Source organism: Paroedura picta, chromosome 3 (genome assembly GCF_049243985.1).
Source record: "Paroedura picta isolate Pp20150507F chromosome 3, Ppicta_v3.0, whole genome shotgun sequence".
NCBI lineage: Eukaryota > Metazoa > Chordata > Lepidosauria > Squamata > Gekkonidae > Paroedura > Paroedura picta.
The window spans coordinates 74,047,970-74,063,082 of NC_135371.1; the positions used below are offsets into that span (position 1 = coordinate 74,047,970).

The window sequence follows — 15,113 nt, forward strand, 5'->3', positions numbered from 1 at the left end:
GCCCGGCGCCTTCCCTTGGCCGCCGCTGCCGAGGGTCTCGGGGTCCCGGACAGCTGCTCCTGGCCCCCCGATTTTTGGAGGAAATCTCCCGGGGACATTAAACTCATGTTCCCGGGGTTCGTGGGGGTCGAGACCGCCCCGTTGCTTGAAAACGCCATCTCTGGATCCGTCCCGATAAGCGCTCGGATGCGATGCCGACCCTGGAGTTCGGTGGGAAGCTCTTACGATGTCGGGGACCCGCTTGCTAACTGAAAAAACAGGGTGCCCCTTTGAAGAAAACGTCACGCCAGGCCTGGTGAACGATACAACAGGAACAAGCTTTATTTCAGCAACGTGGAGTCCGCTGGTATGGAGTAAGAGCTTCCACCGAACTCCAGGTGGAAGCTCCCTTTTATACAAAACCCACCTCCTTAGGCTGTATTGCCCCACCCAGTACTTGCGGAGGGAACATGCTGATACAATCATGACTCATGCACATATGCGAGGTTTTCCGGGGTTCCTGATGGCCCATTTTCCTGGAACAAAGGGCCATCTCCGGGCCCTTGTCAAAAGGTGGAGGGGGACATTGAGGTTCTTTAGCGGCCATTGCCACCTCAACGATCGGGTGGGGCGCCCAGCTGCCGGCTTGCCTATGATCACCATGCCCTACCTCCGTGATCGCGGGCGCCTCTGATGGCGGGGTTCGGTCCGGTTCCCAAGCCACCAAGGACCGAACCACGACAGGAAGTTTGATACGCGATTCACCCCTTGCTACTGTATTATAGAGAATACTTATAAAATGATTTACTGTTGGCATCTTACTCCAGTTAAGTTAGCTAAATGGAATAAAAAAATATGCGACAAATGTTGGAAATGTAAACAAAAGGGTGACTTTTCTCACATGTGGTGGGAATGTAAGAAAGCAAGACAGTATTGGGAGAATATACTTGTGGAATTTTAAAAAATGTTAAAATTTAATTTTGAAAAAAACCCAGAGATTTCTATTGAACCTTTTGGAGGGCAGGGTCCTCAAAGATCATAGAGTTTTATTTATGTATGCGACTTCTGCATCCAGAATTGTTTTTTCTAAATGGAAGAGCCTTGATATTCCCTCGACTGAAGAGTGGTTAACGAACCTGGCAGACTATGCTGAAGTTGCCAAATTGTCTGCCATCTACAAAAAAACTATCGAGACTTTGTGAAGATTTGTAAAATTTAACATAGACAACATTAGGTTTTAAGCATAGTTATGTCACAGATTTAGGTTTACTATCTCATTTGCTAGGACTAGGAGAGAAGTCTTGAATGTATATTTGTATTTATTTGTGATTGGATTTTAGATCGATGAATTGATGGATTAGTGATGGGTTTGGATATTTTGTCTATCAGAACAAAATATTTGAATTGAAAAAAAAAACGGATCTGGACAGCAACCGGTAACCAATGCAGCTGCCACAACACAGGCTGGATATGGGCTCTCCGTGATGTCCCAGTGAGGACCCTAGCAGCCGCATTTTGCACCAGCTGTAACTTCTGGATCAAGCTCAAGGGAAGGGCCACGTAGAGCCTCATGTCTCATGTTTTGTGTCATTTGTTTTGTGTCATTTGGGCTGGCCCCCATAAATAGATATCCAAAATAAATGATCATTTAGAAACATCTAATGAAGTTCAAGTACAAACCTGGAGATCCATATTCATGTCTTGGCAGACGACATATCTTCGGCATAACCTCTATTAAGGTTTTCACATACTGAAGGATGGTCCCTTGTAACTATCAGAAGCAATAGAAAATAAAATCAGTATTGCAAGTTAGCCTAACATATCTGAAAGTTTGTTCTGCTTTGCAAAGTGGTCAGCAATCCACAAATCTTGGTTGGCTTCTGTAATAAGTCAAAATTTGTGCTTACCCCCACCTCTTTCAATTCTGAGGCTTTGCCTCTCAGATTAACATGCTAACCTTTGGATATACCAGAAAACCTAAAGAGCTGCTTGTGCATTCCCAGAGAGACTTCTAAACCTTTTTTCATTGAAATGCCAGCATCTTCCAACCATGCTGTAATGCTCATTCTAAACTATTTTTCAAAATTGTTCATTTTTGTAGCTAGGGATGGGTTATTCAAGAACGGACAATTTAATACTTACAGTAAAGAGTCCTTCTCCTCTGAGGAAAGGAGGATATATTGGTGGGTGCTTCCCAACATCCATAACCCCCCCTGTCAGCATTTTTTTGATTCTGCTAAACTGAATCACACACCCCCAATGACCACTAATAGGGGCCAAAGGGCAGATTATGACAAGCAGTGCTTTTTGGCCCACTTTTGGTGTTCTGGTCCAATGTTCTCTCCGGTGGCAGTGGTAAAAGGTGCTTCCATCTCTTCCTCTGATAGAAAGCTGTCACTATCTCATCTTCACGCTATTACGAAGAGCAACTGAAATGACTCACTCTCTGCTTTCAAAATGACCGCCACATCGCAAAACAAAGCTTGAAGAGCCGTTCTTTTGCCTCTTCCAGGCTTGGGCTTAAAACAGTAAAAGGAAGGCAAGAGAGGAATGAAGAATGAAGAACTGAATGGAACAGAAAATAGGAATGTTTATGGAAAAGGAGAAGGATATAAAGAAGGAATAAAAGCAAAGCCAACACTAACACTGCTCTCTCTGATTAGGCAGGAAAGAAACTGAGAAGGATGGTAACTCTACCACAGAGACTGGAAATAAAAAAGATTGTTCCTGCCTCCCTGAATGAATGGTGGGAATGGTGAGAATCACCCACCAGGACTGCCACCGAGGGACCATTTATGTCCTGGGAACTTCACTGCCACAGCTCTACTGCAGGAGCACAAATTGTGGGTAGATGAGGTGCATCGGGCCAAATGCAGGAAGAGGTGGGACAACCTGCCATGACTAAAACTCCAGCCTGTAGCCCGGCATGAAGTCTCCAGTGCGTAAACAGTCAAGGAGAAATACAATGTTCAGGAATGAGTTTAAAGCTTACACACAAACTGGGTTAGAAGTTTGATTATATACATATTTCATTAAAGGAAATGCTTTTTCCTACTCTACAAATAAGTGAATACATCGCACTGTGTTCATCAAAATTATATATAACTGTGGCAGTCTGATACTAAAAGTATCAGAGATGCTAAACAACAAAGAAGCAGTTTATAATCTATTTTATATATTAAAAGATTTAAACTTTGACTATACAGTATTATTAAATTTTAATCACATCATTAATATAGTGTTTCCTGCATAACTGATTTACTTTTAACTTAGACAGCATCTAACCCCAAAATTATTATAGATCAATAAGCCTCTTCAGCACCATAAGTAAGCTGTATGCTAGGCACCTATGCTGGAAATAAAGAGACTAGCTAGAAGAAGAGAACATTCTAGCAGAGGAACAAGGGTGCTTTAGATAAGGATATTCCACACTGGATCATTGTATGCTGGTAGATCATCTAATAGCGAAATACTTCTCTAAGACATAAACCTCCCTTTATATCTCATTTATTGATTTTAAATCTGCATTGGACTCTATTTCAAGAGATGTGTTATGGGGCATAGAATCATAGAGTTGGAAGGGGCCATACAGGCCATCTAGTCCAACCCCCTGCTCAACGCAGGATTAGCCCTAAGCATCCTAAAGCATCCAAGAAAAGTGTGTATCCAACCTTTGCTTGAAGACTGCTAGGGAGGGGGAGCTCACCACCTCCTTAGGCAGCATATTCCACTGTTGAACTACTGGTCAAATTGGGCAGGATCTCCATAGACAGGCTACCTGTGCTTATTAAAAAACTACATGAAAATCTGTAACAGCGGGAGCTGTTATTAATAAAACGCTAAAGGCTAAGTGGGTGGAGAGTGGGCATCCCGATTGGGTCCTCCCTCAGACAGGTCATGCCCACTCAGGACTTTGGCCCAATCATTGGGCCAAAGTTCTGACAGGGCCCACCCACCCAGGGGCAATCTGGAGACATCACTGCCAGTCTGCTCCTAACCACCGCAGGGAGAGGTCTGTAGGGCTGCCAAGGGGGATGAGAACAGAGGTTTGGACAGGCTGTGCCAGCCTTTTTTACCCCAAGACTGTCCTAACTGTCATATCCAACTGCAAATTGCCTCAGAACCCTGACAGAGCTGGCAGGAGGCTGCAGAGTGCCCCCCCCCTTCAGGCCTGCTGGGAAAGAGCCTCTGACAGGCCCTGACTGAGGGGAGGGAGGCCTTTCCAAGAGCAACGCAGGGGAGCCTGAGGGCCTTCCTTTTGAGGGTGGGGAACTTTCCCCTCCTGCCAATAGTTGGCTGACAGGGAGGCCACAGAAAAGCCCCTTCTCACTTAAAATACTGCTCTAGCTGGGGGTTTGAAACAGCCAAGCTGTGTGTATTTCCTCTTCACAACTCTCTGCAGATTTGAGGCCTACTGCACAGCATTATTCTGCAGATGAAACTGGATGCTGTTGCAGAGGTTCTTTTGTCTCCTGTTTCATCAGCACAACAACCCTGTGCAGTAGGCCTGAAGTCTTTCAATTCAACAACAACCTGTGTGGGAGGCCTTAAATGTTTCTTCTCTACCACAGCCCTGTCCAAAGTAGCCCTTTCTGCCTGGGAAGCTGATCTGCAGATGAGCTATAACTCCAGGAGCTCTCCAGGCCCCACCTGGAGGTTCAGAAAAAAAAAAAGGAAATCACGAGGCACAATGATGTAGTAGTCTTCTTATATTTATAAGTGGAAAAGGTTATAACATAAAGTCTAGATAATCAAACATAAGGAATCAACCAAAACGGGATCCTTGGTTAAGTAACCCGCTTTCTATTCTATCTTCGTCAGCAGTTGCTCAGCAAAGTGAACAAAGTAGACAAGTAGAAAATATATACATGTAAAATTTCCAAAAAACATAGTTCATAAATTTATAAAGCTGCAGCATAACATACCTTCCAATATACTGTTGTAATAATAATCGTAGTATCACATTGTACTGTGACTACCCATGTGTATTAGGGCAGGGGACATTTCGGTGTCTGTGGCCTAATTCACACAAGAAGGGAAATGATGCAGAACTGGGGGGAGGAATTGGTTGCCATGTAATCTCCCCCTAAGAAGAATCTCCAGTCTGATTTTCCCTTCACATATCTGAAGACATGGCTCTGAGAAGCTCTGAAAAACTCAAATACTTTGGCCACCTCATGAGAAGGAAGGACTCCCTGGAGAAGAGCCTAATGCTGGGAGTGACTGAGGGCAAAAGAAGAAGGGAACGACAGAGAATGAGGTGGCTGGATGGAGTCACTGAAGCAGTCGGTGCAAATTTAAATGGACTCCGGGGAATGGTAGAAGACAGGAAGGCCTGGAGGATCATTGTCCATGGGGTCGCGATGGGTTGGACACGACTTCGCACCCAACAACAACAACAACAACAACAACAACAACAACAACAACAACAACAAACCACTATGCCAGAGTTCCCAACGGTCAGTCCTCTCCCATACTCAACAAACATTCCAAACCACAGGTTCGTGACACCCATATCTCCACACCCATGCCCTCATTTCTCACCATGCCACCACAACCTCCCACACAACACACACATTCAACCCCATGCCCTTACAGACTGGACAGCCCCTTCCCTTCCTCTTCCCACCACCAAGCTCTAGTGTCTGTTGTATTCCTGGATACAACGGGCTTTGCCCCTAGTACTGCCATAAGAATTAAATGTAGCCCTCAAGGACATCTCACAGATTTAATCAAGAAAACAAAGGGAGTTAAGCAGGGATGCATATTGACCTCCCTCATATTTAATTTCTTTATTAATGACATTGGCAGCTATCACAAAAACCCAAATTTCCATCCTCCAAAAATCAATGGAAAATACATTTCATGGAGTAGTAGGGGGAAGGGTTTAAGAGACAGAAGGAGTAAAAAGACGAATGAAGAGTATAATACAATATCTTTTTTTTGGATGTTTTATTTTTATTATATATAAGCATTTACAGAAAGATAGAGGGGAAAAAAAGAAACAACCAGCTGGCAGAATAATCATTGACCCATGTAAAAATACAATCCATTCTTATCTTTAAAAGTATGTACTCAGTTCCCATCGCTTCAGTTAAAGAGAAAAAGAGACAACCAGCTAGCCAAATAATTATTGATACATGTGAAAGTAGTTTGCCATCCTCTTATAACGTACATATTCAGTTCCCATCACATATTAGTCCTAACCTAGAATATTTACCGTCTTTCTTAGCAAAGTAATTGTTGATACATATGAGAGTATAATCTATTATGAGAGTATAATAGTATAATATCTTAAGTAATATAAAGTCAGTTCGTATGTTGGCCCTAACCTAAGAATTACTGCTGTCTTTCCCACAAAAAGCCAAGTAAATGCTCCACTGTTCATCACATTCTTCAGGTAGTCGCAGAAGATGAAATTGTGCTCTTTTCCATGATGTATCTGCTAGCAGGTCTTGAAGTATTTGTGTTTCTTGATCCACCAAACTCAGCGGTATCGCCTGATGGTTTCTGTATAGAGTATTTCTAGCAGCCTTGCTGTCAGGGCCAAAAATGTCTCTTGGTTGATTCTTGTGTGCAGTCGCCTTTGAATAGACTCTGTATACTTTATCAATCCGAATCTCTTCCTCCTCTAAGTAGTCTTCCGGGCTTTTTGTGATTTCATTCCTTAGATCTGTTTTCCCAAATTCTTCTGAGACGTCTTTAATTTTAATGTTCCTAGCTTTGAGTTCTACTTCCAGAGTTCTCTCCCACTCCTGTTGTTTGACTTCCAGATTCTCGTTTGGTGTGTTGCCTGCTGATTTGTGTTTTCATCAGCTGTTTTCTTCAAACCGTCGATTCTGTCTGAGAGCCCTTTCCTGGTATCTTGAATTTCATTTTCAATCTTTTTGACTACTTTCAGTATCTCTAAGTTGCCTTTGTTTAACAAATAAAACATCTGTGCATTTGTTAGATTTTCCATTTCTGTGTGCAGTATGCAGTAACAGCATCTCGCGAGAGTTTGAGTGATCAGATGTTATCAGTTTAAAAAATCTCCGTATTCTGTCAGGAACTTCCCCTGAGCTCACATTAACAAATACTCAAGTTCTTTCGTTGTCAGTTTTAACGAGTGTATTTAGCTGGCTTGCCTCCCATCCAAAGAAAGAATTTTCTTGGAAATTGGTTAGGGGGGAAGGAGGGAGGCTAATGCCTGGCTTTGAAGAAGAGAAGATCAAACAGAAAACTCACAGTCTTTGCGTTCCTCAGACTTCTGCTCTTTTCAAGCTGGAGAAAAAAAGATGGTCTGGGAAAAGTGCAGGCTTTTATCAGCTGGTCTTTCCAAGCTTAGAAGATTATTTATGACAAGGACGCCATTATGACCCCCTAGCACAAGTAGTGGTGATCCGGAGAACTTAGTCTCCGCGGATCTGTAGGACCCTCAGGAAGTTGTTCCCGGTTCCTGGGGCGACCGGCGAGCAAGATTTGCATATCTTGCTCAGGTCGGCCAGGTGCTTCTGCTCCTGGCCCTCTGTCTGGCTGGGGAGCCCGTTACGGATCGTGCTAGCACGGTGCCATCTTCAGTCATCTCTATAATACAATATGTTGATATTATGTTGGTATTACTATCATGCTGATACTATAGTTAATTTAGTTGTATTAGAAGACATACGTTATGAAAGAAGTTATATTAATTTAATTGGTAGGAAAATAATGTTATATCTAAAATGTAATAATAATAATAATAATAATAATAATAATAAAGATTTTTTTTTAAAGCATTTAGGTTTAAATGGGGGGGAAAAGGAAAACATATTTCACTTCTGCTTTAGGCCGATGATCTAGCCTTATTCTCTAGGACTCTCATAGGAATGAGAAGAGCTCTGAGTGCCTTAAACTTCTATTGCCATGCAAACTACCTTGAAATGAACTATAATAAAACCAAGGTGATGGTTTGTGGAAAAAGGCCAAAATCTCACACTTGGAGAATAAACGGGAGCCTGATAGAACAAGTAAAACACTACAAATATCTTGGAGTTATCATTCAGGCCACACAAAGTAGAACTGCACATATATAAAAATTGTATTTCACCAAACGTGCAGAAAAGCTCAAGTGCAATTCAGATACAAATCTAACAAGATGCCTTGGAAAGCATCAAAATCCGAAGAGTCCATTCATGGTTCCATCTCAAATCAATTTCATACTAGCCTAAGAAATTTCAGCAAACCTGTAGGATACAGTAAACCTGTAGGATTCAGACCTGAGGATTCGCATCATCAGGACCTCCTCTCTACCCACTAGTAATGGGAGGGGGGGAAGTTGAGTTGCCGTTCTTTGCCATGCCGGTAATATTGGTAACGTTATTATTGTTTTAATGGGGATTCTGGGACTGTTACCCGGCATGAGCCGCAAGGGAGTGGCGGGAAATAAATATAATGATAATAATAATAATAATAATAACAACAACAACAATAATAATTAGATAGGATTCCTGAACATCGCCCCCAGGATCTTAGAAAATATAAGGCATAGCTTTACTACACACATAAATGCCTATAACAATCACTCTTTCACCTCAGGTAATGCAATAACATTACTGTGGAAAGAAGGTAGGGGATGGGATTTCTAAGGAATAATTCTCAGCATCCTCACTGCAACTTCCACATTTCGTTGAAGAAAGCCATGACATTACTGAATTTTTGAGGTATAAAGGAACAAATAGTTTCTGGATTCTGGGTCCTTATGTTTGCTTTCATGTATAGAAGTTAGACATTGTATCTCCAGAGTTAAAAATAGAATATTTACAATTCTAGGAAAAATCAGGTAACTATATACAATAGACAAAGGAACCATACTCTAGAGCAGTGGTTCCCAAACTTATCTGGCCTACCGCCCCCTTTCCAGAAAAAATATTACTCAGCGCCTCCTGGAAATTAATTTTTTTTAAATTTTAATAGCAATTAAACAGAAAGATATATGTATTAATGTTTCTACCTTTTCCTAAAATATATTAAAGAAAGGTGTAAATTAGAAATATTGAAGTTTGAAATTATGAAACTATTTATTGAACTCAGAGTAGAAAGGTAATACAAAAAAAGTTAAAACATTCGAAATCATCTCAATGCTGCTATCAATTTAGTAATCCTATTTTTGTCAGCAGTAATCTTAAATCACCGCGATTGACGATTTGCAATCGGTTTCTTTTTTTGTTAATAAATTGGTTACCGCACTGAATCCACGTTCCACTAAATATGATGAAGAAAATGCAATTAAGAACTTTTGAATTACAGCCCATATTTCAGGATAAGCTGTAGGGATCTCCTTTTGCAGCCAGACTTGTTGGTAGCCGCTTTTGAATTTAAATTTCAATTCATCATTTGTACTTACTTCCATCTGTTCTTGCAACTGTGGAGATTCTTCTGTGTTTGCACTTGAAAAAGGATCCAAAATCCAATCAGGTATGTTCATTTTCAAAATATCATCAAATGTTGATTAAAATCTGAATGGAGAGCATCCAAGTCCTCACAATAAGAAAGTATGTCTTCATCTTTTTTTTATATAATTTGGCACCAGGATGATACCGGTGCGTGCCGCTTGGTGTCCAATTACCGAGTAGCCACGTCGAACGGCGTCAGCGTCACGCCATCGGCGCTAGCTAGAGACGGCGACCAGCGATTCTCAAATACGTTATTCCCTACAAATAATGGACCTATTCCAAGTATATGACTGACTTATTTATAGCTGCAGCTGGTGGGGACCGGAGAACCGGTCCGTTTCTCTACAAATACTTTACCAGAGAATCAATAGTTTTCAGGCCTAGTAAAAAGGCTTAAGTAGGGATCAGAAAACGGTTATAAATAAATAAATTACCGATAAATAAGTAAGAAATTTTGGTTTTAGACTAAAAACATAATACAAATAAAGGATGACGTTTTATATTTATTGGCATGTTTACGAGTTTGAAAAAAAATGATTCAAAAATTCAGAGCGAGACAGTCTCGCTCTTCAGTGGACAGAATCGAAAGTGCGGAGCGATACTGTCTCGTTCTTCGGAGTGAAAAGGTTTGTAAAGCGCATATAATTATTACAAAATAAATAAATAATACTCACCAATTATAGTTGCACTATTTGTTAGTTAACTTTAACTTGTACAATATCACAACAATCTAACTATATTACGCTGTAATTTTACCCTAATAATTATGGGAAATCTCCTGATTCATAGCGTGCTCCAAAATCTGCTGGTAGTACTGCTGCTGCCGTTCCAGACTTTGGCCTTGCGATTGACCAATCGCACGAGTGGCAGTTGCCCGCAGCAATGCTCAAAGTACTCACATGTTTTGGAACGGCAATTCAGTAGCACCGCATGAACAATAGCAGTGCGTGATTGCACATATCTCAATGCAAGTGAGGGAGTATGCTGAAACCGAGCTAACGTCCAGTACGTTGTTCAAAGAAAAATTAAGCGTTATTAGCGGAATACATAAATCAATTTTTCTAAATCTTCTCTTCTTTCTTTTATGCTTTCACCGCCCCCTTACAGTTATTCATCGCCCCCAAATGCACCTGTGGCCCATCACCGCCCCCCTGGATCACTGCAGCACCCACCAGGGGGCAGTAGCGCCCACTTTCGGAATCACTGCTCTAGAGGCATGTTGTAAAATAATGCCTACTTTTAAGATCATGTCCCAGCCGGAGATTATTTAGTTCATTGTTCTTAATTTTGCATCTATTTTAGCATTTTGCTTCAAATTTTGCCATTACCAGGCTCTTGACAATCTTCAGCAATTCCTCCATCACCACAGCTATCCCTTGGTATCCCAGAAGACGGCAGATTGTCTTGAAATGAGGGGGACCCACAAAGTTGCGATAGGAACTATAGATGTGGCTGTATGCAATGTTGAGTGGCTGGGGAAAAATGAAAAAAGCCAGTTATCAGCATCATTACCCGCTCAAATTTTACTTGTGCCTCAGATAGCTGATATGGCCATAACTCTGTATCTCAACTTTATCTAACCTCACCAAAGAGCTTAGGTTGGCTGCCATTTTATCCTCACAACAAGCCTACAAGGAATGCAGGGTCAATGAATTTGCCAACTTCATTACTGAGTGGGATTTTCTTGTCTCATCCAAGTCTTACTCTCTAGCAACATAATTGCACAGAGTGAAAAATTCTGCATTAGCTGTTCTGTCACTGATTCTTTCTTCCCCAAGTTCCAGTACATGGATTTCACAACATCACTTCCCCTTTATTTTATTTATTATATTTATATACCGCCCTCCCCAGAAGCTCAGGGTGGTTTACATAAGAACAGTACATGAAACAGTCTATAACATGTGACTAACCATACAATAATAATAACTAATAGTTGTAACCATATAACAATATAACAGTATAAACAATATAAACAATGCAACAGTGCAACAGTACAAACAGGTCCAGAGCACTCTGGTGGAGTTCTGAGGGGGGGTGGGGGGGAGCAGGGGCCCTTCAGTCGCTGTTGGTTATGTCGGGTCTTAACCAAATGCCTGGTGGAAGAGCCTTTTTGCAGGCCCTGTGGAACTGTTTAAGCTCTGTCAGGGCCCTGATCTCCTCCTGGAGCTCGTTCCACCAGGTGGGGGCCAGAACAGAGAATGCTCTTGCCCTGGTCAAGACCAGGCAGACATCTTTAGGGCCAGGGACCCTTAGCTGGTTGGTAGCGGTGGAGAGTAGAGCTCTTTTGGGGGCATAGGCGGGGAGGCAATCCCTCAGGTACACTGGGCCCTGACCATTTATTGATTTACATTATTTATACATCAGCTCTCTGATTGAGATTTAAGGCAGATTACACAGTGTAATCAAATGAAATCCACAGGATGGGGCATCCAATAAGCAGTGAAATAGGATTAGAATTATGGAAATCTGAAAGCAAGTGGAAACCTCAACTGTAAAATGGTACATCCAGTCAACAGTCCCTTTCAATTTCTTAAAGCATCATCCTGACCTTTGGCCTTCTGTATAATTCAGTTGTGGATAGTTTACTGAGAGCTAGAAGAGTGGGAGCCTTTCTAACTTAATTAGGCAGGCTATTCCATAAGGTGGGGACAGACAATCCAGAGGCATGGGCAGCTATTGATCTTTCCTAACTGTAGGGTGGCACTTACAGAAGGCCTTGCTCCAATGAGTAAAGCAGCAGTGACAGAGCATAATGAGACAGGTGGTCCTGCAGATATGAAGGTCCAAGGCCACAAACACTTCCACAATTCTGCAGGGCTTGCAAAAAGGAGCTCTTACACTATGCATTTGCTTGAGGCCAACTGACCCATAACATCTACAGATCCCCACCCCCCCTGCCCAGACTGAGAGGCCAAACCTTACCAAGGGAGTGTCAAAGTTATTGTTGTTGAAATACTGCTCTAGTTGTAGTTGGTATGTTATATTGTTATATTGCTGTATTGATACTGATACTGTTCCATGTAAATGTTTTTTCTGTAAACTGCCCAAAGCCATAGGGAAGGGCGTTATAAATAAATAAATAGATAGATAGATAGATAGATAGATAGATAGATAGATAGATAGATAGACAGACATGTTTGTATATGATAGTTAATGCCTTGAATCAAACTCAGTAACTGATGGGCAGCCAATGGAGTGACTGGAGGGTGGGAGTAATATGTATGCTCAGTTCCTGACAATAATCAAGCAGCATAATTCTGAATTAACTAGAGTTTCCAAGGTGACCTCAAGGGAAGGCCCATGTAATAGTGTAGCTCTGCGGTGACTGTGGCATGAATCCACATGGACAGGTCAACTGGGCTAAATGAAAACGGCAGTAAGCATTTTTTGCAGCTGCCTTAACTTGTTTCTTCAGCCTTTCTTAATTAAAATGCTTGGAATATTTATCTGGAATTCTATCCAGATTAGGTTCACACACAGGTCTACAGTGAGGTGATCCACACATACATGAACTGCTCCAGTAATCTTTTCTGGTAATATATAATTTGAAATCACCCCAGAGGACCTATTCTAAAAAGTTCCAGTGCAAAAGCCAAAACAATTTATTCTGTCTTAATGTTTCTAGTGCAGCAAAACACAAGGCAACTGCTTGTTCTGTGATTGCTAAATTAGATTTTAGTTTGATGTAAGGAAGCAAATTTGTATACTTTGAAATAAGAAGCCCATCCTGTTAGGTAAAAAGAACAAGTGTCATCTGCTGCATCGAAATCCTCTTTCAAATCCTGGGATAAGTTTCTCACCTGGATAAATTTGTTAGCATTCCTTTTTTTCCATTTCTGATCAGTTTGGTTTTCTGACAGTGGTTTTTTTGAAGCAGCTCATGGCTCTTAAGTCAGTCTTATATTTTAGAGGCCTTGTCTGAACCCTTCCCTGGCAAAGAAAGACTTTGCAAAAGTTTCCTTGTCTAGAAACTTTTATTTAAAACATTTATCATCCACCTTTGGAAATGCCCATTTCTGGCACAGTAGTTGCCAGTCTATCCTTCCTCCCTAGCCTGTTTCATAGTACCTCCTTTTATATTCCAACATCTCCCACCCCCTCTCATTCTTTCCATTCCCAGCCCTGTCTTCCCTGGACTACAGGCAACCAATGGCCACCCCCCTTACCATTCCCCCATTGGCTCTCTGTTCCCCAAGCCTTTCCCTTCCGATCACCCTTCAACTGGGTCACTCTTGCCTCGCCATCTTGGTCTGGGGTGGCAGTCTGTTTCTGATGGGGATAGGACTGGTGTTGCCTGATGCAGGCACTAACCTGGACAGCCCAGGTTTGGGGTCCTCTTCCTCCTGTACTTTTTCAACTCTTGTTCATGCACTATTCATATAATGATGACTTCTACAAAAAAGATGGTTCTTCTGAACCTAATGTATGAGAGAAATATATACCTCCTACTGATTTTCCTAAACAAACCTTTGTTTTAGTATGGACCTTCATATTTCTCCTAGCCAAGATTCAATTCGAGTTCACATTTACACAAGAGAGAATTAAATTTCTACTACATTGCAGTTCTACTACATTGCAACACAGAAATCAACACTAATAGTTTTCAAGGAATGAAAAATAAAATAAATGCAAAATTTTTATAGGTTTTGTTGAATGAGCATTTGTTGGTGGGAGAATACACGAATTGTGGAGCTATGCAAAATTTGTGATTGCATAGACTGGCAAGGCTACACATCTATGGCCTCCATGTGGAAGCTCTTGAACATAGCACCACAATACACTATAGTGTGTATAATGTGGAGTAGTGCTTGCAACCCATTTGTGCATATCTCCCGTCATTGTAAAATAGCTTTCTACTCAAATAGCTTTCATCCTAAAATGGCTGCCAGCTGAACCCCAACTAGACAAAAGTCTGTGAAATGTTCAGGAGAAGCACACCCCCCCATCCCCAGACCTCGGTTTGGGGAGCACAAACCAGGACATTTTTGCGGCATTTTGTGGTAATAGGTCTGGGAGTAAGATACAAATGATTACTGTAGTAAATATTACACATCTTCAAATGATATCATCCTAGCTGGAGTAATTCGTAGGCCACAGCTACTCTCAGCCATGATGCAGAGCAAAACTGCATATCAATACCATTTTTATTCACTGTAAATGACAAAATGATCAATATGACAAATAACTGGGAGGTGTGGCTAAAGATGTCATTCTGAGGGGATTGCAGTGCAATCACTGGAGCCTGACAGGGGTCAATTGTGGAAGCAATTGGCAGAAAAGAGGAAGGGTACGCAAACCCCACCAAGTTTTTTCTACCCAGGAAGTCCTAGTTAACTCTTGGGGCCGTCTCCAATCCTTTAGGGCAGTGGTCCCCAACCTTTTTATCACTGGGGTCCGGTCAATGCTTGACAATTTTACTGAAGCCCCGGGGGGGGTAGTCTTTTGCTGAGGGATGTTGTTGCCGCTGCCTGAGCCCCTGCTCCACTTGCTTTCCCGCTGGCGCCCCTGACTGCACAGCAGCTGTGCAGTGCCACGCCAAGGGGGAGCCCCAGCCATGGAGGTCACTGGAAAGCAACAAAGGTTAGCTGGCGGCAGAGTGGCAGGGCAGCCCCCGAGGCAGCAGCTGGGGAGGAGGATGAGGAGCCGCGGCCCAGTACCAACTGATCCACGGACCGGGACTGGTCCCCGGACCGGGGTTGGAGACCACTTCTTTAGGGAGCT

The 15,113-nt window shown here is 42.1% G+C and overlaps 1 protein-coding gene across 10 annotated transcripts in view; it reads right to left on the bottom strand.

Moving 5' to 3' along the window:
- CYFIP2 (cytoplasmic FMR1 interacting protein 2) overlaps positions 1–15,113 on the bottom strand; it is a 167,728-nt gene that overhangs the window by 51,081 nt on the left and 101,534 nt on the right. For all 10 annotated transcript variants that reach the window (XR_013229167.1, XM_077326425.1, XM_077326426.1 and 7 more), the window contains 2 exons: positions 10,721–10,864; positions 1,660–1,750 (listed from right to left, as the gene is read on the bottom strand). Coding sequence is in view for 9 of the 10 variants with exons in the window: in XM_077326425.1 (XP_077182540.1) it covers positions 1,660–1,750; positions 10,721–10,864 (235 nt within the window). In the remaining variant the exon portion in view is untranslated. The remainder of the gene's footprint in view (positions 1–1,659; positions 1,751–10,720; positions 10,865–15,113) is intronic.